The 25,217-nt window shown below is 53.3% G+C and overlaps 1 protein-coding gene across 16 annotated transcripts in view; it reads left to right on the top strand.

Moving 5' to 3' along the window:
• Positions 1–86: 86 nt before the first annotated feature.
• Positions 87–25,217, top strand: part of EXD3 (exonuclease 3'-5' domain containing 3) — a 95,441-nt gene continuing 70,310 nt past the window's right edge. For 3 of the 16 annotated variants that reach the window (XM_070250454.1, XM_070250453.1, XM_070250451.1), the window contains exons 1-3: positions 129–268; positions 17,593–17,645; positions 21,831–21,972. Coding sequence is in view for 9 of the 16 variants with exons in the window: in XM_070250451.1 (XP_070106552.1) it covers positions 21,879–21,972 (94 nt within the window). In the remaining 7 variants the exon portion in view is untranslated. Of the gene's footprint in view, positions 269–13,688; positions 13,813–17,592; positions 17,646–21,830; positions 21,973–25,217 lie in introns of those variants that run through there. The other 13 variants (XM_023629480.2, XM_023629475.2, XM_023629474.2 and 10 more) reach the window with 11 other exon arrangements.

Raw genomic sequence — 25,217 nt, 5'->3', positions numbered from 1 at the left:
GCCCCGCCCCAGGCCGGCCCCGCCCTCCCGCACGGCCCCGCCCCCAGCCTGCGGCCGGCCCCTCCCCATCCGGCCGTGCCCGCCCCCTCCCGCGTCGGCCCCGCCCCTCGAGGCTGATGCCCCAGCTCCTTGCGCTCGCGCTTCCCTTCCGCCGCCCACAGCTCGCGCGGCCGCGTCGGCGCCCGTGCTCCGGGAAAAGCGGTCCGGGCCCGCTGTGGACGCCGCTGCCGCGGCCGGCCAAGGTTCCGGGCGGACCCCGCCGGCTGAGGTGAGGGATCCCGAGCCGAGTGCGGCGGGCGCGGGCTGGGCCGGGTCCAGGGGCTGCGGGGCGGGTGCGGCTCCGCCCAGCGCCGCTCTGTGGACGAGCTGGCGGCCTGGCCGGCCTCGGGCCCGCTGTGGCCCCCGCCCGCGAGCGCGCCAGGCCCTCGGCCCCCGGGCTATGCGGGAGGGGCGGGCACGCCCTGGGGTCGCCCGCCGGCAGCCGGCGCTGGAGGGGGACACAGCTGGACGCTCACCCCCCAGGTGGGGAAACTGAGGCCCAGAGTGGGGGAAGCAGGTCGTGGTTGCCGTCCTTAAAAAAAATGAAAGAGCCAGTTGTTTCGCCCCCGGAAATTAATAAAGAAACCGAACTACAGCACGCGGAAGGCCTGTAGGGGAGCCCGGCCCCGTCACGTGGCAATCACTCCAAACAGGAAGTACAACCACTTTAACGCTGAGGGAAGACTTCTCTCCCACCTGGCAACAGCCCAGCCAATCGGAAATGTCACAGCTCAGCCAACCAGAAATGCCACGGCTGAGCCAATCAGAAATGCTGCAGCTTAGCCAATTGGAAATGTCACAGCTCAGCCAATCAGAAACACTGCAGTTGAGCCAATCAGAAATGCTGCAGTTCAGCCAATCAGAAGTGCTGCGGCTCAGCCAATCAGGAATGCCACAGTCCAGCCAATCAGAAATGTTGCAGCCCAGCCAATCAGAAATGCCACAGCTCAGCCAGTGAGAAGCTGTTGACCCCTGATCTGTTCCTCTCCCCCAATGGACTTTCCTTTAGAACAGCTCCACCCTCTCCCCCTTTTCTCTATAAAAGCAGCTCCCTCCCGTGTTTGCTGGATTTCCCTGTGGTTTGTATTTGCACATCTGAGTTGTACTTCTTTGGCTATTTCTGAATAAGCTCGTTTTGACGGTAAAATAGCTGGAAAGTTTGCTTTTGAGTTGACTATAGACAAAATGAGTTTATTCGCGAATGGCAGAGGAATTGCAATTCAGGAAATATAAACTATGGTGAACCACAGGCACGTCCTAAGAGGAAGGGGGAAGGTCAGCTTTTATTAGGTTTTGGGAGGAGATTGGGGAGGATTGTGTTGAACAAACATTCACTGCAGGAGAACGAAATCAGATTGGTGGCTTTTCATTGATTGCAAGTGGTGGACAGTCTGTCATTACTGAGTCTTTCTTCTTGCTGTTGTTGGCCTTAAAAAGAAAACAACAGCCAGTTATTTTACCAGCAAAATGGGTTTATTCTGGAATAGCAGAGGAACTGCCTTTTGGGACAAGCAAGCTATGGCAGAACCACAGGCAAGCCCAGCCAGCAGAGGGGAGGAATGTCACGCTACAGAGAAAAAGGAGGGAGTTGGGCGCAGGGGTGGGGAGGTGATGAGCAAAAGGCCCTTGGAGGAGAGCAGGAGTCTGGGGTTGCGACGGCTCCTCATGGGCTGAGCTGCGATGTTTTCCCATTGGCTGGGCCTGTTGCTGGGCCAGGAGAAAGTCGTCCTTCCTCCTGCTGGGGTGGTAAAGTGGGCGGCTTCCTGCCCAGAACTGCGCAGGTTGAGATGGTGGTGTGTGCCTGAGAGCTCCGCCTACAGGGCTTCCCAGCTCTGTTTTAAATGAGGTTTTCTCTTTATTAATTTTCACACTAGGCAAATTGAGATGAGTGGTATTCACAGCTTCCTGACTCCGTTTTCCTTGCCTCTTTTTCACATTTTCCCCTTTTGAGCAAGATCTTTCTGTGAAAGCATTTATGGTCAAGTTCTGGTTGTTTATTTATCAAATTTTTTCCCCTGGTCCCTCAGCTGGGAAGGACCTTTCCCAGGAGCTTTGTTGCAGGGCGGGCGGATGGTGATTGGAAACCATAGAGGCCACATTCGAGCATCAGGGAAGCTAGAAGGAGGGGCTCTCAGGCGTTTTCCACTTTTAAGTTCGGGGTTTGTCTAGGTCATAGCATTGGGATTCATTTTGAAATGCTGGACTATCATCACTTTATTTGGCACACCATTTCTGCAGACTCAACAGGCAATAGTAGAAAATTTTAAAGTGATTATGCAAAATGAAATTAAAAGCAATATGACAAATTCAGTTTATATGATGGTTCTAAACTATGACCCTAGACCTGAAGGTAACCAGCTGAACAAATCAAAAGACCAGTCAGTTGAAATTTGTTGTAACCAATGGGCTTGTTCTCTAATTTTATGTAGTTGAGTTTCTACTTCCCAGAGGAATTTATCCAAGTGCAACAGGCAGTGTTTCCTATTGCACATACGCTTCCTTGTTCAGCAGGTAAATAATCAAGAGCTATTCTGTTGTCTAAAACCGCTTTGGCTAAGGAATCAAGTGATCTTTCTTGGGCAGTTATTGCCTTGGCAGTGGAATCCTCAACTTCTAGTGTCAGAGAGAGCTTTCTGATCATCTGTTCATTGGCACTTACCCCAATAAGAGGTAATAATGCCCTTTTCAGGGAGTAGGACATAGAATCAGGTGTGTGTCCTGGGAGTTCTCTTTTAAGACAATTGTGAGGGTTTAGTGGAGAGGACCAATGGGAGGCCTCAGATTTGTTATAAATAGAAAATAGAAAAGTAAATACAGCAAGAGCGCAGTGTCCTTTTATCCTCCAGCTGTCAAGACAATGAGTTGCCCAAGCATGGGGGCCATTGCTGAAGGCTTCGCATAAAAAAGAGTAGCCAGGATGTAAACATAGGGCTCCCTCATAAGTATTAGCATTTATGAACCCATTGGTCAGTATACAGAGTGGCATCGTTCAGCCAAGGCTCAAATACTGTATTATTACATATGGAAAGACTACCCAAATATCCGGATCTGACAGCAAGCCTACAAATGGTATGGGTTATGCTGCTGCTTTGCAGTATCTTTTATGTATTTGATGGATCTAGGGGCTGGCCCCGTGGCCAAGTGGTTAAGTTTGCGTGCTCCGCTGCAGGCGGCCCAGTGTTTCATTGGTTCGAATCCTGGGCGTGGACATGGCACTGCTCATCAAGCCACGCTGAAGCGGCGTCCCACATGCCACAACTAGAAGGACCCACAACGAAGAATATACAACTATGTACTGGGGGGCTTTGGGGAGAAAAAGGAAAAAAAAAAAAAACCTTCAATGGATCTAATTTTCCCTTTCCAGGGTTGGTTAAAATGAGGCAAGGAATGAGGGCATGCAGATTTAATATTCTAACCTAATAAAGGGGATGTTCAGAGCAGTTTAGGCATGCTGTGGCATTTGGGGTCCCGGTGAAATTGCTTATGGGGTGAACTAAGGGGTCACTGCTATTGTGGACAGATTGAGGTTTCTGGTGACAAATCTAACAATTGGAGAGGTTTCCCGCTTTTGCAGTAGATTGGGAAATGCGGCTAAGAGTATTGTCTGTCTAAGGAAAAGAGGGAACAGTAACGCTTTTGGACATGGGATTTGGAGAGCTTCCACAAATTTGCCAGTTGGGTCATAATGATGACATTGGTATGTTCAACTAGTCCTAAAGACTGAGACTGATTTAAAATGTCTGGGAGCAGTGTGGAAAGGTTTCCCAGGATTGTATTTTGGCAGGTGGGGCAAGCAAAGTAGCACTTTTTGTGACCTTATTAATATTTCCTCACCAGTATCAGCAGACAAATGATTTAATACATGTCCTGTAGTCAGTAATGGGAATTTTAGAGTCTCTGGCAGGACTGGATTATTATTTGGCCCAAACCAGAGTTCTCTCTTTTTTATCAAACCAACAGTTACTAGATTTCCAATTTTGTTTTTCCTTTTCTGGGGCCAATTGTTGGGCATCTCTGGCCAACTTTTCTAGATCATCATTTGGGGAAACATCCCTTTGGACCATGGCAGAGGCATGGCTATTGGTTTCCTTGAGAACAGTGTTCTTGGTGGAAATATCAGGGAGGTGGTTCCCTTTAGCTTCCAGGGAGCCAAGTTTGGAATGCACAGGGACCTTGATTATGGCCAGAGCAGCAGGCAAAAGTATAGCATCTAATAATTCCTGAGCATAAGGGCTGTTTTTAATTTTGTCTGTGCTAGAAGTAAAGAAACCATTTGTTTCCGTAACATTGCAAAATTGTGAGCCACTGCAAAGGCATATCTACTGTCAGTGTAAACGTTGGCAGTTTTGTCCTTAGCTAAAATGAAGGCCCAAGTAAGAGCATATAATTCAGCCTGTTGGGCCAAAGTAGCCAAAGGCAAATGTGCTGCCTTGATGACTTCAGAAGGAGTTGCAATTACAAATCCAGCACAATATTTGCCATTTTCACTTTCCAAGTAAGAACATCAGTGAACCATGAGAAATCTGCGTCATCCAAAGAGTTTCCTGCAAATCATCACGGGGAGTCAGGAGGTGATCTGTTGGAGGCAAACAGTCATGAGGAGTATCGTCTTTAGAGGAGGGAGAAGGGTGGCAGGGTTTAGGCTATTACAGGGAGAAAGGGTTATAGGAGGAGCAGTTAGCGAGAGGGTCTCATAGGAGGTGAGACGAGAGGCTGAAAGCTGTTGTGTGTGGTGAGAGATAAGAAGAGCTTCCACAGCATGTACACAAAGATGGTTGGGGGAGCCCATGATTGTTTCCTTGGTGGCCTTAACCAGGACAGTGGCAGGAATGGCTCTGAGGCAGGGGGGTATCTTCATGCCACAGGGTCTAGTTGTTGGCTATAATATCCTATGAGTCAATGATGGTCCCATGTTTTTGGGTGAATACCCCAAGGGCATTTCCTTCCTTTTCATACACAAAAAGGAGAAAAGGAAGTTGATAATTGCGATGTTGAAGGGCAGGGGGGTTTATTTTTAAGGTATTAAAAACTAGGTCATCCTGATCTTCCCATGTAATCGGGTCAGAGTTGCTGGTTTTGAGTAGGGCATATAAAGGCTGGGCCATGAAAGAAAGATTTGGAACCCAGTTCCAGCAATAGCTGGCCAGTCTGAGAAATTCTCACAATTGGTGTTTGGTTTTTGATTTTGGGAAGTTCAGGATGCCCTGACCTCTATCTGGATCTAAGTGTAGCCCTTGTTCTGAGGTCAGGTGTCTTAAACAGTGAAGTTAAGTTTGAACAAACTGCAGTTTTTCTTTGGCGACCTTGTATTCCTTTAAGGCTGAACATTTTAACAGGTGGATGCTGTCCTCCTCCGAAGAGGCTTGGGAAAGGGAGCAGAGAAGCAAGTCATCTGCATATTGTAATAGGGCAGAACCTTCAGGAAATCTTATGTCTCCTAAATCAGCTTGTAAGGTTTGCAAGACCAAGAAGGACTTTCAGTAAAACCCTGGGGCATCACTGTCCCGGTGTATTGTTGTCCTTCCCAAGTGAAAGCGAAGAGATGTTGCCTGGCCTTATCCACAGAGATGCTGAACAAGGTGCTGCATAAGTCAGCCACTGGGGAAAATTTGCCTTTGGTGGGGATGGAGGCCCATGAAGTGTGGGGATGAAGAACAGCAGGGCAATGAGGGATGACAGTAGTGTTTATTGCTTGGAGGGCCTGGACAAGTCTCCATCCTCAGCCCTTAGATTTTCTCACAGGTGAAATAGGGGTGTCACAGGGACTCGTGCCGGGGATAATGAGGCCTCATGGTCTTCTGTTATTGCCTGAATGCCTTGAAGTGTCTCTCTTTTTTTAAAAAAAAAAAAAAGATTTTATCTTTCCTTTTTCTCCCCAAAGCCCCTCGGTACACAGTTGTATATTTTCAGTTGTGGGTCCTTTTAGTTGTGGCATGTGGGAGGCCACCTCAGCATGGACTGATGAGCCGTGCCATGTCCGCGCCCAGGATCCGACCTGGTGAAACCCGGAGCGAACTTAGCCACTCGGCCACAGGGCCAGCCCCAAAGGGTCTCTTTATTTATAGGGTATTGCTGGATTCTGGGGAGAGGCTTTGAGGGATTTATTTGGATCTTAATAGGAGGTGCGCTCTGGATTCTGCCGAAATCAGTTGAGGGTTTTGCCCATAAGGAAGGTGACAGCTGATCCAACAGAGACAACTGGTTAGCGTCCTTGGAATTAGCTCTAGCCATCAGAGATGGAGCAAATAATGGGCGTTGAAGGGTCGTGTGGTTCACCTGATTGGCTATTTTGGTTGCTCCTGTTGAATTCTAGAATTATGGAGAAAGAAATTCCAGTATGGTATTTCTCTAAAAAATCTCAGCCCAATAAATGAATAGGGGCAGAGGAACTAAAGAAAAAGGAGTGGGCACCTTTTAGAGGGCCTAAACAAAAGGGGACGGTTTAGAGACAGGGGCCTCTTGAAGTTTGAGACCCACTGTCTGAACTGTTTCAGTTCTCCGAGGCAGGGGCTGTTTCATAACAGTGGGCTTGAGCAGCCAGAGTGTAGCACTGGTGTCAGTAAGGACAGAGAGAGACTCATTCCCAATCTGGAGAGTTGTTTCTCCAAGATGGGTCGGTCAGAAGAAGGATTGGGGAAATCCCCTGTGATTCCTCAGAGTCCCATCACTGGAAGCGGGAGGGCGCTGGAAGGATCGGCCAGAGGGCTGAAGCTGTTTGGAGCATTTCAGCTTATAACGGTTTTTTCCCAGTGTCCCAGCTTCTGCAGTAACGGCAGAGGCCAGGAGGGTTTTCAGTTCGTTTAGAGTTCTCCATTTGTTGTGGTTGCAAATTAAGGATCTCTGTGGTCTTCTTTTTTGTTGAATCCTCTGGGATACAGGCAAGCTGATTTGATATATTAACTGAATTTGGAGTGAGCGTAGTTTCCCATTCCTTCCTGGTCCTTTTAACTAAAAGAGAAAGATCCTGGTTCAATATGTTAATAAACATGGAGTTAATGGCTACCTGAGTGGATTCAACATTTAAAGGAAGACCAGAATTTTCCTTAAAAACAATCTGCAGTTGATTATAATAGTCGTGAGCAGGTTCGTCAGGTTTTTTCATGCAAGCCTGAATTTTGTTCCAACCAACAGGCTTAGGAAAAGCTTTTGTAATTGTTTGGTGAGGTTCTGTAGCAGTTGTTCAGGCATCCTGCCAAAAAGTGGAAGTCTGTTTTTCTAAATCCTTTGAGGATTTTCCCATCAGGCAATTTTCATCCAATGTTGGGCCTGACCTTCACTGACAAGCCTGTGGACTAATTGATATAAATCTGAGAAACCAAGTTGATAAGTTTGAATAACTATGTTAAATTCTTCAGCAAATCTATGAAGATCCTCAGTTACTTTGGGAAAGTCTGACTATGGCTCGTAATTCAGCCTTAGTCCAGGGAACATAAGAAATCAAGGATTTAGCAGCTGGATCTTCAAAGGGCTTAACTTTAAAGGGGTAAGTTCTGAGAGGGTCAGAGGAAGAGGGAGTGAGGAGAGGTTCAGAGAAACAGGAAAGTTCAGTGAGAGGATTAGAAGGGGGAAGTGGAGGGTCTAGAGAAGGTAGGGGCGGCTTGGAAAGGACAGAGGAAGATGGCGGAGGCAGAGCCTGAGCACGAGACAGCTGCTGCACATCCAGAGACACACGACCGGGGAGGGACGGCGAGCCCTCAGAAAGCGTTTTGACGTCTTTCGATTGTTTGTTCACGCCAGTTAATTTAGAAGTGTGTGTTGTAAAGAGGCAGTTTTCGAGTCTTGAATACACTTGGAAGGCTCCAGCTACCAGTTAAAATATGCGTGCCTTTCAATTTCTTTCATTTTAGAGCTGCGGTCTTCTAATTTAGTTCTGAGAAAAGCAAGTTTGGCAGATGGAAAGTTCCTCATAATGGCCACTGGAGTTCTAAATTATCTTTGATTAAGTTGGTCAATTTAGTTAAAATTGTGTATGAGGAGGGACCCTAGTTTTTAAACATAAAACTGGCTGGGGTCCCTGAAGGAGGGCTGCCCTTGGAGCATTTGGATGACTGGGATCCCATTTCTCAGAGGTTTTCTTGGAAGCAAAAGAAAAATTCCTAAATAGTGTCAACTTAAAAGGCAAATTTGCTAGTTATTTTGCCCTCAAAACAAGTATATTCAGGACTAGCCAGAAGAACTGCTGTTCGGGATGTGTGTGCTATGCAAACCATAAGCAAATCCAGAGAACGCGGGAGGAAGCTGCTTTTATAGAGAAAAGGGGGAGAGGGCGGAGCTGTTCTACTTTCTAAAGGAAAGTCCATTGGGGGAGAGGAACAGATCAGGATGACACCGGCTCCTCATTGGCTGGGCTGCAGCATTTCTGATTGGCTGAGCTGCAGTGTTTCTGATTGGCTGAGTGCAATGTTTCTAATTGGCCAGGCTGTGGCATTTCTGATTAGCTGAGCTGCAGTGTTTCTGATTGCCAAGCTGTGACATTTCTGATTGGCTGGGCTGTGGCATTTCTGATTGGCTTGGCTGTGGTGTTTCTGATTGGCTAGGTTGTGGCATTTCTGATTGGCTGTGCTGCAGTGTTTCTCATTGGCTGGGCTGCAGTGTTTCTGATTGGCTAGGTTGTGGCATTTCTGATTGGCTGGGCTGCAGCATTTCTGATTGGCTAGGTTGTGGCATTTCTGATTGGCTGGGCTGCAGTGTTTCTGATTGGCTGGGCTGTGGCATTTCTGATTGGCTGGGCTGCAGCGTTTCTGATTGGCTAGGTTGTGGCATTTCTGATTGGCTGAGCTGCAGTGTTTCTGATTGGCTGGGCTGTTGCCGGGTGGGAGAGAAGTCTTCCCTCAGTGGTAAAGTGGTTGTACTTCCGGTTTGGAGTGACTGAGGAGGTGCTGGGGCCGGGGCTCCCCTGCAGGCCTCCCTGTACTGTGTAGTTGAGGTTTCTGCTATTAATTTCCACAATAGCCTGATTCCAAAGGAATTACCCTGAAATTCTAGCATGCTTCCAGTAAGAAAACAAAGGAGTACTCACCAAAAGGACAGTGCCTTCACAAAGAGTAAAAACAGATCCTAAATAAAGTCAGAGAGCTCAAAATGCAAGAGAGCAGAGCTTGATCCAGGAGAGTTACCCTCCAATTCCAGGGTCGGCAAGAAAGCAGTGAGCCTAGTGGGCTCTGTGGGTACAGGCCCCTGTTTGCTCAACAGCCTTGGAGTTCTTGAGGGTCTTCTTTTGATCCTACTTCTGATCACCAAGTAATGTCGTCCTTAAGAATGAAATAGTTGTTGTACCCAAAAAATGAATTTATTCAGCCACAGCAGAGGAATTGCAATTCAGGAAATACAAGCTATGGAGAACCATAGGCAAGTCCAAAGAGAAAAATGGGCTGTCGCCTTTATTAGGTTTTGGGAGGAAGCTGAGCAACTTGAGCAGGTTGAAAAAACAAGTTCATCGCAGGAGACGGAAATCAGAGTGGCAGCTTTTCATTGGCTGCAGGCGGTGAACAGTCTGTCATTCCTGAGGTGCGGGAGTCTTCTTTCTTCCTGCCAGCTATGCAAATTGGGGCGAGTGGCATATGCCTGTGCGCCCTCCTTTCATGGTTTCCCGACTCCATTTTGGAATCAAGTTTCCTTATCCATTTGTCACACAGTATTGCCCCAGCGTTAACAAAAATCATGACCACAGAAGAAGTACACAACTTTAACACAGACAGTGAAGGTACTGAAATTGTTAAAGATTTTGTTTACTTTGGTTCAGTCATCAGTTTAAATGGAGACTGGAGCTGAGAAATCAAGACAAGACTGAGACTTGAAAGGGCAGCCATGGAAGAATTAGGAAAGATCATCGAGTATAAGGAAGCATCATTAGAGAGCAGAGCCAAGGTCATCCACACCCTCTCTTCCCAGCTACGACCTACGGGTGTGAAAGTTGGGCAGTGAAGAAGGCCAGCAGGAAAAAAATGGATCCATTTGAAATAGGATGTTAGAGGAGAGCTCTCTGGACCCCCTGCCAGAACCTGAGACGAGTCCTGTGAATGGCTTGGAAGGTGCCTGCGCCACAAGGACCCTGCTTCCTCACCAGCTGGGACTCAGCCTCCCCAGCCGCTGGCTGGAGGCGGGCAGGCGCCCTCGCCTCCGCTCCGTCCCAGATTCCCGGTGTGGACGCTCAGGTCTCACAACACGCCTCCCCCTCTGCCATCCTCCCTGGTTTCCCAGCAGCGTCTACGTTTGCTCGGGGTCACTGTCACCCCTGCAGCTCTGCCCAGTCCTGCCTTGGGGAGTTCGGCTACCTCAGCTGCTGCCCCCATCCACCGTCCCTCCGTGGACTCCCTGTGGCCAACAGCTGCAGTCCTCACCCCCACCCTGTCCTTGCAGCTCACAGTCTCCGCCAGACAACCCCTCACCCACCGGGGCCTCCAGTCCCCTGAGGCCCCTTTGTCCGGGCTGAGGGGCCTGGTCACACTGACTGGTCTCTGTCTTGACCACGAGCCTCAGGTGGGTCAGGAGGGGCCTGGTCAGCTCACTCGCTCCTCCCATGACTGGGCTCCTTCCCCGTCCTTTCTCCTCGGCCCCACTTGGCCTGTCTTGCCTCCCAGCCCGGGACCTGACCCTCTGCTTCCTGGAGAAAATGGAAGCAGCCGGAAGGGGACCCCCCCAGTGTCTGCACCCACAGACCTGCCTCCCCCCTGAGGACCCCTGCTCCTGAGAGGGGTCCCCCCGTGCCCTAACCCTCTGGTATCCCCAAGGTGCCTCAGGGTGCTCCTCTCTCCTGGCATTATTTCCCCTCACTATAGGGTCAGCCCATCGACCTTACAGTTGTACTGTTATTCTTCCCATCTTAAACCAAAAACTCCCCCAAAACCGAAGACCTGACACCTCACACTTGTTCTTTGCTCTCCTTTGCAGCAAAACTCCTTAAAAGAGTTGTTGGTACTTAAAGTCTCCAGTACTTTTTAGAAATTAATATAATTCACATATCATAAAATTCACTTTTTTTTTTTTTTAAAGATTGGCACCTGAGCTAACAACTGTTGCCAATTTTTTTTTTTCTTCTTCTTTTTCTCCCCAAAGCCCCCCGGTACATAGTTGTATATTCTTCATTGTGGGTCCCTCTAGTTGTGGCATGTGGGATGCCGCCTCAGCGTGGTTTGATGAGCAGTGCCATGTCCGCGCCCAGGATTTGAACCAACGAAACACTGGGCCGCCTGCAGCGGAGGGCGGGAACCTAACCACTTGGCCACGGGGCCAGCCCCCTTGGTTGCAATTTTGACTGTAGTTTTCAAGATGGTAATTCTTTTGTTCATTTGTTTCAAGGTGGTATGGTCTTGAAAACTGGCTAAAGGGTATATGGGGTGTTTCTATAATAATTTCTTACAAGTACATGTATATCTACAATTATCTCAAAATAAAATGTTTAATGTTTTTTAAATAAAATTTTAAGAAGGTCTCAATTACAGGTTTTTCTATCTTACAGATATCCTGAAAGTTGGAGTGATTAAATCACTTCTAAGATTCTTCCAGCTCTAACATTCAATGATTTAAATGTTTTTTAAAAACTTCCTTATGTTTGAGCTAAAATCTATTCCCAGGTAGATGTTGAGGTGTCTGGAATGGCTGTGATGCACCGAGTCCTAGGGGCACCCTCATAAGGAAGCTGCACGGCCCCCTCCCCAGGCGGGCCGTCCTGTGGTTGCTCACAGCGTCGAAGGGAGACTGCCCAGGCTCCGGCTTGAATTGTGCCTCCTCCGTGTCCAGCTTTGTGTGGGCAGACCCGCCAAGACTGTTTGGCTCACACAATGCCTCTATCAGTGGAAGCGTCCAGAAAGGGAACTATTTCCTAAGGTGAGAAGATGACCAGAGGTCAGCCTGGTGCTGGAACTTACTTCCAAGGGAACTCGATAATTCTCTGTGGTTAATTCTCGAGCACAGATGTCAATCAAATGGTCAGGAGTCGGGTATTTGGGAATTGATTATAGCCCAATGCAAGGAAGTTTTTGTTTTGTTTTTTTTTTTTAACGATGAGCACTTTCCAAGAAAAAATAAAGTGCCGCGAAGGATTTTTCTCTCAGGAAATAAAAATAGCCTTGGGGGCTGGCCCCGTGGCTGAGTGGTTAAGTTCGCGTGCTCCGCTGCAGGCAGCCCAGTGTTTTGTTGGTTTGAATCCTGGGCGCGGACATGGCACCGCTCATCGAGCCACGCTGAGGCAGCGTCCCACATGCCACAACTAGAAGGACCCACAACGAAGAATATACAACTATGTACCTGGGGGCTTTGGGGAGAAAAAGGAATAAAATAAAAAATCTTTAAAAAAAAAAAAATAGCCTTGGATATGGTTTAGACACTTGGCGACCAAGATGAGCTCCATGGGACCTGGGTCTACCCTGGGCTGCGTCTGTAAGACAAGTTCATAGAGTGCCTCCCAGGTCAGGACGCTCACTGTCAGCCGCCTCTCCCTGAGGGCTCGTTGAGGTGGTACCCACTGTCGAGCTCACTGCTCAGGACTCATGTCTGCAAAACCCACCACTTCAGCCTGTTTTCAGGCTGCTGGCCTTTAACACATTAACTGAGGACCTGGCCCCCCCACCCCACCCCAGCAAATCATCTTAAAGAAGAAAACCAGAAAGGATGGGGAAGGGTGGCACTGAGACAGGTGCGGCGTGCTCTTCTCCGGCCAGCAAAGGCAGCCTGCACGGCAGGGGAGTGGTACAGACAGAAGTGGCTCAAGATTAATCTCTTTTGAGGTTCAGAGTTGAAAGAATATACAACAGGGAAATTTTTAATTCACTCCAGCAGGACTGCGTGGTGGTCAGGGGCTTCCTCCTCCTGCGAGGTAGGCGTCCCAGTGTCATTTGGACCTGGAGGCAGCGCCATTCATCTGTCTTTACTCTCAAGATGTAAACCCACATCCCTTCTACTCTCCCTGCAGCTTCAAACTAAAAATGTGCTGCTGCTGCTCTCTGAGCTGATTTCTACCCACAGGCCTTCCAAGTGGGTGTCCGTACTAGGACTGTAGAGTTGGACACGAAACCCGTCCGCCGCCGTGTGGCCACCACACCGTGACCGCTGAGGGCCGGGCCTGCCCCCGGCTGTGTGCTGCTGTCGCAGGGGGAAGTAGGACAGAGTGGGGGTGGGAACAGAGCAACCGGCCGGCGCAGTGCTACGTCTGATGAGTCTGGTGATGCGGAAACAGTCTGCGAGGAAGAAGACAGTCCACGGAACGCACTGCGCTCGGGGCTTCCAGGCCTGGTTCCCGACTTCCAAGCGTAAAGGGCCGGTCTGAGGAGCTTCCAGAGAAACAGCGGGTCATCTGCAAAGGAAGGAGGCCCAGGCCAGGAGCAGCTCTGGATGTCGGAAGGAAGAGGGACATCTACGGACTCTTACGAGAAAAAGGCAAATCCAGGGAGCCTGTATTTGACCAAAAAGTGTTTGTGGTGGAGAAGGAAACCGTGCCCCAAAAAGTCAGAAACACAGAAGAAACCAAAAGGAAGAAGAGGGGGTTAATAAAGTGAAAGCTTAACTAAATAATTAAGTCAGAAAGTGTGAAATTAATAAAACTAAAAGCTAGTTCTTTGAAAAGAGCAATGAAATAAGCTTCTGACAAGACTAATTAAGGGGAAACAAGAAAGAAATGAAAAAAAAATACTCAACATTAATGAGAGATGCACAGATGTGAAGATTTACAGCGTGCACACTGATATTATGGGATAACTTCTGAGCAAGACCATCTATCCAAACAGACCTGAGAAGACGCAGAAAACCGGAGCCGGCGCTAAGCATCAGACAAAACAGGTCAGGAAAGTTCCCGCCACACAGGCGCCAGACTGGCGCTGGTGAGTCCTTGCGGCCCGTGCAACTGTGCCGTCCTGGACGTGGGTCCCCAGCCCCAGGTGAGGCTTGAGGTGACGCAGCCCCTGCCTCATCCTGGCTGCAACCCCCAGAGACCCTGAGCCACGACCACTGGGCCCAGCTGCTCCCAATTCCTGGCCCCGACACCAGGGGACAGTAAATGCTAGTGGTGGTTCTGAGCTGCTGAGTTTGGGGCAGGCCGCTGAGCAGCACAAGATAACCGATAGGAGAGGGTACAGCCGTCGGGCTTGACCACGAGGGCGGAGCTGGAGCCGGGCTCCAGGAGACCGAGCTCTGCAGCGGGGAGCGCCTGGTGCCAGCGGCCGGAGTGGCCACCTCCTGCACATCCCGTCTGGTGGCCGGGCCGGGGAGCAAGCAGGCGCGACCATCTCCTTTCTGAAGCTGATTCCATGGTAGCTGATTTTACCTTTTGAAAATAATGTTTGGGGGGTGTTTTTCATGAATACAAAGTGGAGTGTGTTCATTGTATAATGTTTACAAAATAGAAAAAATAAAAGAATGGACAGACAGCTGGTGGTCTGCGCCCCCAGGGCCGGCTCGGGGGTCGGAGGCCCGGCGGACCCTCGGTCACACGTCCCACTTGGTTCTGACGAGGCCCCGCCCACTGCTGCACGGCCGCTTCAGTTAAATATGGCTTCATGCCACACTGGGAGGGTTTTATCCATGACGTTAAATATTTTTGTAAAATGTCATTTTTAAATAGCCGTTCATAGTTCATTGGATTTCTACCCCATTTTGTCCGTTAGGAGGCCCTCGGTAAGAGCAGCCGGGGAGTGGGGAAGCCACACGAACAGTGGGGTGGTGACCTCGGCCCTCTGCCCCTGCCGCATCTGGGGGGGCCGGTTCCTCCCTGTGCTGTGGGCGATGGGCTCGCAGAGCGGCGTGGGTGCAGGGAAAATCCAGATCCAGGGCTGAAGCCCACGCAGTCAACCCGAGTGACCGTGACAACATGGCTCACAGCCCGTATGCAGAAGACCCAGCCTGTCACTGCTGCTCGGAAGCCCTCGCGCTTCTTGCCCCCACGCCCCCCGGGGTCGCTGAAAAGTCACTTTCTTGTGTTTAAAATTGGCGGTCTTGACTTTTAAAGAAAGGAACGGCCCTTAAATCAGTAAGTGAAAAATCACTCCCGCTAAGATGGATAAAGTGAAAAAGACAGACCCCAACAGGTGTCTGTGAGGATGTGGGGCACCCGCGACGCTCCTGCACCGTGGCGGGAGCGTAAACTGCAGCCGCAGCCGTGGACGGTCTGGTGGGTCCACAGAAGGTTAAACACAGAGTCACGCGTGGCCCAGCAGGTCTGCTCCTAGGGGTCCACCGAGAGAAGTGACAGCCTGTGTCCACACGGAGACCTGTGCCTGAACGTTCACAGCAGCCAAAGCTGGTGACAGAGGGCCGCCCGGTGGCGCAGCAGTTAAGTTCGCATGTTCCACTTCGGCGGCCCAGGGTTCGCCGGTTCGGATCCCAGGTGTAGACATGGCACCGCTTGGCAATCATGCTGTGGCAGGCGTCCCACATATAAAGTAGAGGAAGATGGGCACGGATGTTAGTTCAAGGCCAGTCTTCCTCAGCAAAAGGAGGAGGATTGGCAGCAGATGTTAGCTCAGAGCTAATCTTCCTCAAAGAAAAAAAAAAGCTGGAAACAACCCCAATGTCCATTAACAAATAGACATGGTCCATCACACCATGGAACGTTACTCAGCCGTGAACAGGAATAAGTGCCGACACACGCTGCCAATGGCGAACCTTGAAAACATCAGCCGAATGAGAGAAGCCAGACAGAATCCTCACTCTTCATGTGGTTCCATTTGTATGAAATGTCCAGAACGAGCAAATCCACAGAGACAGAAAGTGGATTCGTGGTTGCCAGAGTGACTACTATGGGCACAGGGTGAGTCCTTCTGGGTGATGAGATGTTCTGGAATCAGTGGTGGTGGTTGCACACACCTGAATGTACTGAAACATGGAGCTCACTTGAGAAGGGTGAGTTTTAGGGTGTGTGGATGATGTCAGTACAGCTCTGAACTCACCAAGATGTTTCACAAACATTTAATTGTTTGAAAACCAATTGAAGAAGCTCTCAAGTGAGTGTGTTGTTTAACTGAAGAGGCCTGAGCGCCCCCTGTTTGCAGGGGTCCGGGCTGTGCACCCCCATGTCCCTGGGGATCTGGGGTGGTGACCGTGTCCCCACCTGCATTTGGAGTTTGGGGACAGCAGAGTGAATTTCCCGGGTGCGGCTGTGAGGGTCGGGGGCCACGTGGTCCAGGCTGTGTGCTTGTCCTGCTCCGTGCGTCCGGCAGGCCCCCCGTGGGCAAGCAGAGCTTTGTGGGGCCCGGGCAGCTGCGTGGGGGAGGCAGCCGGGTGCCTCTGGGCCACTGTTCTGTCGGTCGGCTGCTTTTCTCTTTCAAAACCAGGGTGTCCAGCAGAAATATGTGAACCACACGTGCAATTTTAAATTTTCTAGTAGACGCACTAAAAATATAAAAAGAAATGGGAAATTAATTTTAATAATAAATTTTATTTAACCCCAGTATACCCAAAATATTATCATTCCCACACGTAACCCACGTAAAAATCAGTGTGAGGCATTGTATGCAGTCTGTAACGTGTGCAGTTTGTGCTCACGGCGGGTGCGGCTGTCCCGTGGGACGGGGGCGGGCCGGTGTGAGGGCTGGGAGGGATGGCGCTCCAGGCCTCAAGGCCTCCCCTGTGGGGGTGACGGCTTCTCGGGCTCCGAGGCCAGTGCTGACTGGCCGCATCCCAGCCTGCCTCCACTGTGCTCCGGGCACGAGTCTTGTCGGTAACGTGGAGGGTAGCCACCGTCCACAGGGCCTGTGAGGGGTGGGCGAGGCAGGGGCGGCCCTGGCGAGGGGTCATTCTCTCAGAAGGATTCGTAGCACACTGGGCAGTGAGGCTGCTCAGGGAGGTGGAGCCTGGGGACTGCCAGCCCCCCTTATTACCCCCTCTTGGGCCCCACCTGCCACCGTGATGAAGGGCACAGGGAGCACCTGGGGGGGACATGTAGCCGGCTCCCTCATAATTGTGGAACACGTAGACCAAATAAAACAGCCAGTTCTTTTCCCAGCCAGATGGGTTTATTTGGGAAGGGCAGAGGAACCACAACTCGAGGGACAAGCAAGCTGTAGCTAAACCACAGGCAAGTGCAGCAAACGCAGGAGAGGAGCATTACTTTGTAGAGAAAAAGGAGAAAGCTGGGAGGGGTTGTTGGAAGGAAAGTCTATTGTCTGCTGGAGGAGAGCGAGGGTGCGGGGTGGTGACGGCTTCTCACTGGCTGGGCTGCTGGGCAGGGAGAACTCCTCCTGCTGGGGTGGTGATTGACGATTCTCCCTGTTGGGTCTGTAACTGACGTCCACTGGCTGCACTGAGGACTCCCTGGTTGTGGCCTCCTGTCTCCATGTGAAATAAGGCCTCCTTTATGCTGCTTCCCAGGCAGGAGTTGTGAGGGGCCCTGGGGCATGGGAGCCAAGAGCACGGCCGGCATGCAGGGCCCAGCGGGCTGGCGTCGACTGGGATGGGGTGCCCAAGCGTGGGGTGCAGGCTCCCGTGGCTGTGGTGGCTCTGGGACACGTGTGGAGGAACCTGCAGGAAGGCGCCAGTCCCACCTCGTTGTGGCAGAAGGGCGCGTCCCTCCACCTGGCACCGGGGCCCAAACGGAGCACTAACCCTGAGCGCGTGTCTCTGCAGAGACACAGACAGACACCCAGACAGCAGAGGGATGACAAGAAGGTGAAGGTGAGGTAAGTGTGGCTTTTAACAATTTTCTTTTGCATTAATTTTTCAAAATTTGCAGATTTGTTTAGTTTTCTAAGTAATCCTCTGTATGCTTAATTGCCTTTATAAACAGTAAAAGGCAATTAAAAAGCAAATAATAATGAACAGTGGAATAGTGGAGAGAACTGGGGTAAGGCCCGGGTTCAGGCCTGCCTGAAGCTGTTCTCATCTGTGAAGTGGATGGCAGCCCCCGGGCTCTGCTGAGGGTCAGAGAGAATGGGGTGTGGTGCCGCTGGCCCCCGGGCCCCCTCAGGCACTCTGACCCTTCCCCTCAGAGCCAGCATGGGGACCCTCTGCCACTCTCTGGGGAAGGGCACACGGGTATCCAGCCCCGCTGTTATGGTCGAATTGTGTCCCCCTCAAAATTCACTTGTTGTGGTCCTAGCCCCCAGGACCCTAGAATGTGACTGCGTTTGGAGATGGGGGTCTTTACAGAGGTAATTAAGGTAAGATGAGGTCATTGGGGGGGCCCTGATCCCACCCGACTGACGTCCTAGGAGAGGAGATCAGGACGCAGACAGGCAGAGGGGCAATCACATGAGGACACAGAGGGAAGGCTGGTCTACACACCAAGGAGAGGCGTCAGGAGGAGCCACCCCTCCCAGACCGGGAGAAGACGTTCTGTGGTTGGGCCGCATCTGTGGTGCTTTGGCCCCAGGGGCCCATCTCTGCATAGGGTAGGATTGTAATGCCCCATGGAGACCGTGTCCCACAGTCCCAGCTCTCCATTTCCTGGGGAGAAGCCCAGGCTGGGCGTCCATCCATCCAAGCTGGTGGTGGGAGAAGCTTGCACACCTCTGGGGCAGGTGGGGAGCGATTTCCGAGAAGAGAACGAGCAGGCCGACGTCCCATATGGACGCAGGTGCAACAGTCTTGGAGAGGCGGAAGGGCAGCCGGGTGTGCTGTGTGCGCCAGGTTTGCCCCGAGGTGCTGGTACTCGCGTGCTGGCTGCTTGTCCCTGGCCCACTGAGGCCCGTTAGAGTGAGAGTGAAGGCATTAAAAAGGAAAAGTGCTCAGGGCGAAGAGGAGGGAAGAAGGAAAACACCCATGGGAGAGGAGAGCAGAGGCCGGTGTGGCTGTCTGCCCGCCCGGGCCTGAAGCCTGCAGCCCAGCCCAGGACTCTTCCCAGGAAGGGCTCAGACCCCGACCCTCTGGGGATCCGAGCCGCGGCAGCCGATGCCCACCCACAGGTGGGGACAGGACGGTTTCTTCCTGACAGACTGGCCGAGAGGAGAGGCCTTCGGGCCCTGGCCTTCCAGGCCCTGTTGCCCACCGTGAGGCCCACCATTCCCAGGGGCGCCCCGCTCGGCTCCCCAGACAGCTGTGCGGTGCCTCACTCTCAAGTGTGAGCAGCCGTCCCAGACGCTTGAGACACTTCTGAGAGGAAAGACGGGCACTGCGCGAACAGGAAAGAAGGCGGCCGTGTGGAAGAACAAGGGCAGGACCGAGCCTCGAGGCCCTCAGAGGGCAGGAGCAGAAAGACTCTTGGATATTGTTGAAATTTTGACAGTAGAAGTGGATAATTCAATGAAAGGGTTGCAAAATACAGTTCAGGAAATTTCCCTAAAAGGCAGAGAAGAGGAAAGATAAGAAAATTAGAGGTTCCGCCAGGAAGCCTGCCGTGGAAGTCAGAGAAGTTCCAGGAGGAGAGGACGGAGAACAGAGGCAGGACGTCATCAAGGAAAGGTACAAGGACGTGTCCCAGAACAGAAGGGCGTGTGCACACCCGGTGCGCCCCGCACCCTCCACCCTCCTGAGACCCTGCATGCCGTTGGGGAAGACCCCCCCAGGAGAAGAAGAAAAGCATCCTACGTGTGATTCAGAGTCATGTGGCTCCAGACCCCTCAGCACCGACCCCAGGAGCTGGAAGGCGTGGAGGACCGTCAGCGTCTCGTGTCTGGGGGTGGCCTTTCACCTGCAGCCCGCGCGCAGCCTGCCTGCCGGCCAAGGGTTAGTGCCCAGTGAAGACGTTTCCAGACAACCAAAGACTTGATAATGTTCCTCCCCTCGTGGTTCTTCTCAGGAAGCTCCTGGAGAATGTGCTCCTCTAGAACCAGGAGGAAACCGAGAACGTGCAGACTTGGAAGCAGGAAATGCAGGACGTACCAGGAGAGAAGGGGGAAGGGGCCCCGGGGCTGGAGAGCAGCGTCCAGACTGAGACAGGAGGCAGGGCTGGAGAAGGGCGTCTCTAAGCAGTGGTGGGGTGTGCTGAGAGAGGCTCTGTGGGGCTGTCGGAGCGTCCCGTCAACGATGGCCACACGGAAACCTAGCGGCTGCGAAGTGGTGAAAATCTTTCTGTCGCCCTTCCACCCTCCCGTTCTTTAGACGGGATCATTCCTATTGATCCGTCTTCAGATTGACCGACTCCCTGTCTGCTGTCAAGCCCAGTAAGTGAACTCCATTCCGGTGATTATACTTTTTATTAGAGAATTACCTTTTAGTTCTTTTATGTAGTTTCGTGCAATTTTTGTTTCTCCCTCTCTGTACTCATCAAGACCATATTTTCCTTTAAGTTTTTGAACATTTTCCATTTATTCTTTGAACACACAATAGTTGCGTTTGCTAAATCCAACATCTGTGCCACCTTGGAGTTGCTTTCTATTATCTGGGTTTTTTTGCATTTTCTCCCTTTGACTATGGGTCACATTTTCCAGTTTCTTTGTAGATCTTGTGATTTTTATATTGTGTATTGATACATTGTAGAGATTTGGGGTTCTGTTGTCTTCCTGTGAAGAATGTTGATTTTTGTTCTCGTAGGCAGTTAATTTCTAGCTGATTACCTTGAACTGGCGGCCGTGGTGTGACATTTTGTTAGGTGAACCCTTGTCTTGGTGGTATTCAGCCTACGAAGGGTCCCCTGTGGGTGTTATCGGGGCTTTTGGTTTCAGATTTTGGGGCGAGTCTAGAATGGGGCTCACTTGGCTGGTCCTAAGGTGTGGTCTTTCTGGAGTCTCAGCTAGGTGCCGAGCTCTGGGCTGGACTGGACTCCACTGTGTCCAGCACTGCTTGACTGTTAGCGTCTCTGTTGCGCTCGCGGCCCTGGGGCAGCTGCTCCTGGGAGCTTTGGGGGCCCTGCATTGCTCAGATGCACTTCTGGTGCCCTGAACATTCCCTCCTCCTGGCGCCCTGCCCTGAAGATGCGCCGCCACCTCCTCTCGGTGGGGCGCTGTCCCCCCGGGGCCCCAGGTCAGTGGTCTTGGCTGGGAGATTGCCCTGGGCAGCAGCCGGCCATCCTGGGGCCCACCTTGGGCGCGGCCCCGCTGTCAGGAGGCAAGGTGGTGTGTTGCCTGTTGTCCAGAAGTCAGGGGCCTAAAATATGTTGTCTGGATGATGTTGTTTGCAGTGGGAGGGCCAGCCCAGCACCATCGCTCCGCGTGGCTGGAGCAGAAGCCTGGAGCAAACTGTGCAAGAAAGGAAAGTCGCTGTGGTCCACACGCGGCTCAGCTGTGAGCATGTTTATGTGGCTGGGCTCGGCTCTTCGTAGATACTGAGTCAGAGCTGTTTTAGGAGGTTGCGGGATGTGGGGGCGCTGGGGTACCAGAGTGAATTCTTACCTTGAATTTGATTAGTAAGACGGGAGCCTCGAGAGAGAACCTATCAGCGTATTAGTTAGAAGTAGGGATGTAAATCTCCAAAGGAGTAGCCAAACCAGCTCCTGCGAGTGGTTCCTCTAGGCGGGAGCTGGGGGGAAGGAGGCGCGGTGGCGGGATCTGGGGTTTACACGCTGGGCCACGTGTGTGTTGCTGGGCTACAAATGAAAACTGCATGTGAGAAGGAAGTGTTTAAGGCCTCATGTGAACAGACTAAAGCAGGAAGAACAGGATGGTCTCCATAAATGTAGGAAAGTGTCTTGCATAAAACATGCCTTCACGGGAACCCTGTCGGCCACCTGGGTTTGGTCGCAGCTTGTTGCCAGCCTGGATGGTTAGAGCTGGTGAGCCCATGTGGGTTAGCTCGTGGGTCCTCATGGCAGGTCCACCTCTGAGTTCAGCACTAAGCGTCCCCAGGTCCAGCAGGGGGAGCCGAGGCCACCTGGGCCTCCCACCTCTGAGACCACAGAGGTGGGCCTGCATGGGCCCCCCCATCAGGATCCAATCTCCCCTCTGTGTGGAGCCCGCAGCCTCACTGCAGCTTGCTGTCTTCTGCACTAGCTCCTCACTCCTTGAGCTGCCTGCCGCCTTCCCCATCCTGCCCTGAGGATGGACCCAGGAGACCCCACTGCTGGAGACACCACTGCTGGAGACCCCGCTGCTGGAGACCCTGCTGGCGACCCCGCTGGTGACCCTGCTGGTGGTGAGTGCCGATCCACAGGAGTGCCCCTCACATCCCCAAGTCTGACTGGGTTGCGCTTGGCAGGGCTACCTGTGGGGTGGGTGTGAGCTGTGTGCAGGGTGCATGTGTGGAATGCACGTGCGTGTGTGGGGTGCATATGCCAGATGCATGTGTGAGGTGCATGTGTGGGGATGTGCACATGTAGGGTGTGAGTACACGGTCTGTGTGTCTGTGGTGCACACGCAGGATGTGTGCTCAGGGTACGTGTGCAGGGTCTATGTGGGGGGGTGCAGACTGCATGTATGTATATGGCGCCTGCACTTGGGGCACATGTGCGCACACTGGGCAGGGACCCCAGGTGGGAGGGGTCTGGGCGCTGCGGCTGTGTGTGGGTCTGGGGCGCATGGGGCGGCCTCAGGTGTGGACGCGGGTGCCCAGGTGGCCACCAGCACAGCCTTCCTGTCCTGAGGGTCAGGGCAGGTGCTCCCCTTTGCCCTGGGAAGGGTCCTGCCGGCCCTGGGGTACAGGACCGTGGCCTCGCCATCCTGCAGTGGCTGCCTGCCGGCCCCTTGCTTGACAGCAGAAATGGAGGACTGTCTGTGGCTGGACGGACACTCAAATGTGGGGAGCAGGGGTGCGTGTGGACTGCTGGGAATGGTGGGCTTTGCTCTGAATCCTGGTGCTGCACCCCAGGCTAAGTCTGTCCTCCCCAGAGCTCTGGTCTGGATGCAAAGGCATTTTATCCGTCTTGCCGAGGAGGAGGGAGCTGGGACGTCTCTGAGAAACAGGAGCCCTGGGCCAGGCACGGAGAGCGTGGGAGCTCAGGGACCACTCGGACCCCACCTCCACCCAGGCTCCGAGGAGGGGTGGTGCAGGGCGTGGGCCCTGGGTCCTGGCTGGAGATGAGGGGCCTGTCTGGTCACAGAAGTCCCCTGAGCAGGGGAGGCATTTCACTTTGGCGGCTGTAGATGTGATCAGCAAAATGCTGTTTTCTTGTTTCCATCCTAAGAACTCGTCACAAGAGTCCCAGCATGCCCCTTTTGTCTGGCAGCCACTGTTCCCAGATGTTCCCCACAGTGGCCTCCAAACTGGGTCATCACGTTTAGGGCATCTGCTCTGGCCATCAGGACAACCGGAGACAGGAGCGGGGACCCAGGGGCTGGGGGTCCGGGGCCCAGGGCTGGTGGGGGGTGGGGTGGGCAGGGACCTGGGGCTTAGAGGGTGGCAGGTGGTGCCCGTGGGGGACATGGGCACATGGGGCATCTTCAGGCCCCCAGGCAGGACCACTCTCTCTCTTGGGGCTACATCCTGGCTGGCGTGTCAGGCCCTCTTGTGTCTGCCCTTTTCCCCTGGCCGCGTGTGGGGTGGGGCCAGCCCTGATGTCACACCTGGATGTCACACCTGAAGCTCGGCCTGATGGTGGGCAGAGCGGGGCCTCCTCCCCGGGCTCTTCCATGCTTCACCCTTCACCTGCTGGAGCTGGCAAAGGGGCAGGCCACTGGAGCAGTTCTGCTGGGGCCTGGGGCAGAGTTTCATCTCCTTTCACTCTGCGCTGCCTGGAATGACGTGCCCTGCAGAAGGCCCACAGTCACCCCAGACGAGTGCAGACCAAGGGTCTGTCGCAGGGTGGTCTCCTCTGTCACAGGCCGCCCCCTCATCCCTGCTGCTGCTCAGGCTGCCCAGGCACTTGTTCTGCTGTGACCCCTCCCCCCCTCCTGGAGTTGTCCTTGGGGGTCCGGACCCACCCAGAAGGCACCACAGCCCCCTGGTGGGGCCTCCAGCCTGCCCTTCCCAGCTGAGGCTCTCTGCCTCGGTTTCCCCCTGACACACCTGCTCCTGTGGGAGCTGAGACTCTCTGCAGGCTCCAGGGCTACACCCTGTGCGCCTGCCGTGTTCAGGGAGCGTTGCGGGCGATGCAGCTGCAGCGCCATGTGAGATCCAGCCTCGGCACTGCAGGACCATATCCCTGGGGCAGAAGAGGAGACTGAGGCTAGAGGGGTCGGGCTCCTCCCAGGCCAGGACTCCGCCTCCAGTGGGCGAGTGGCATCTTCGGGGGGCTGCCCCTGTGCAGGGCCGGGGTCCCCTGCTGGGAACTCGGGCAGGCGGGAGAGCAGTGAGTGAGCAGAGCGCTGCCCCGTCCTGCAGGTGGTGGGGAGCCAGGACCCCGACGGCCCAGCTGGGCCCCTCCCAGCCTCTGTGCCACCCACCAGGATCCTGGAAGGGCTGCGGCGTTGGCCCTCTCCTGTGGCGCCACCCTCAGGTGCACACAGCCTGTCGGAGTGGGGACCATCCGGGGCGGGGACCGGGCACTGCCTTCCCCTCCGCGTGCAGGGTGGGCTCGTTTCCTCAGGATTCCTGAGGCCTTCAGCCAGCACCTTCTCCCACTGTCCTCCACCCGCGGTTCCTCAGGCCCTTGACACCCATCCTGCTGTGACTCCTGGATCAGACACAGCCCCCCAGATCAGACACACTCTCCATGGAATAAACACGCCGCCCTGAATAGCCACAGCCCCCCCCGAATCAGACAACCCCCCCAGGAATAAACGTGCTCCGCCCGGATCAGACATGGCCCCTGGCCTGCCTTGTGCAGCCCGGTCCCCCGCCTGCTTGGGGAGTCCAGCTCTGTTGACAAGGCTGGCCTTAGGAAGGCCTCTGGGAGAGACCTCCGGCCAGGCCTTCTTGGTGGGCATCTCGGCACCAGGGTCTGGGGTGGCACCCCCAGGATGCTTCTGGACCCTCGGCTGGTTTTGCCAGTGAGCAGGACCTTCCTGTCTGTGGACCTGGAATTCTGACACCCTCGAAGCCTCAGGGCCTCGCTTTGCCTTGGACCGTCTCGAGGGAAGGCTGAGTGCCGGCGTCAGAGGGTCCGCCTCTGGGTAGTCCGAAGAGTGTCCGCTTGGCCTCCTCTGGCCTGTCCTGCTGCTGGGGGCGGGGACACCAGGGGCAGGTGGCCGTTTCCTCCCATCCTCCCCTCTCCCGAGGCCAAGAAAACCTTCTCCAGCTGAGAACGTCAGCAGGGCCCAAAGATCGCTTCCTGCCTGAAAACGTGGCCCTCGCGTGGGCAGACATGGCTGGGCCTTGTCGCTGAAGTCCGGCTGGTTCGGGTTTTGGGGGCGCTGGACGGGCCTTGGTGAGGAACCGGGAAGTCTGGTAGACAGAGTGAAATCGCTTCTCAGCGGAGGGAGGGCAGGAGCAACACTGCAGGAAGCCCATTCCTCCCCTCCAGTCCCTGCAGGCTTGTGCTGAACCTGGAACCTCCAGCTGCT

This window comes from Equus caballus, chromosome 25, assembly GCF_041296265.1.
Source record: "Equus caballus isolate H_3958 breed thoroughbred chromosome 25, TB-T2T, whole genome shotgun sequence".
Taxonomy (NCBI): domain Eukaryota; kingdom Metazoa; phylum Chordata; class Mammalia; order Perissodactyla; family Equidae; genus Equus; species Equus caballus.
The sequence above is the reverse complement of the archived record's forward strand: the minus strand, read 5'-3'. Positions and strand labels throughout refer to the sequence as shown.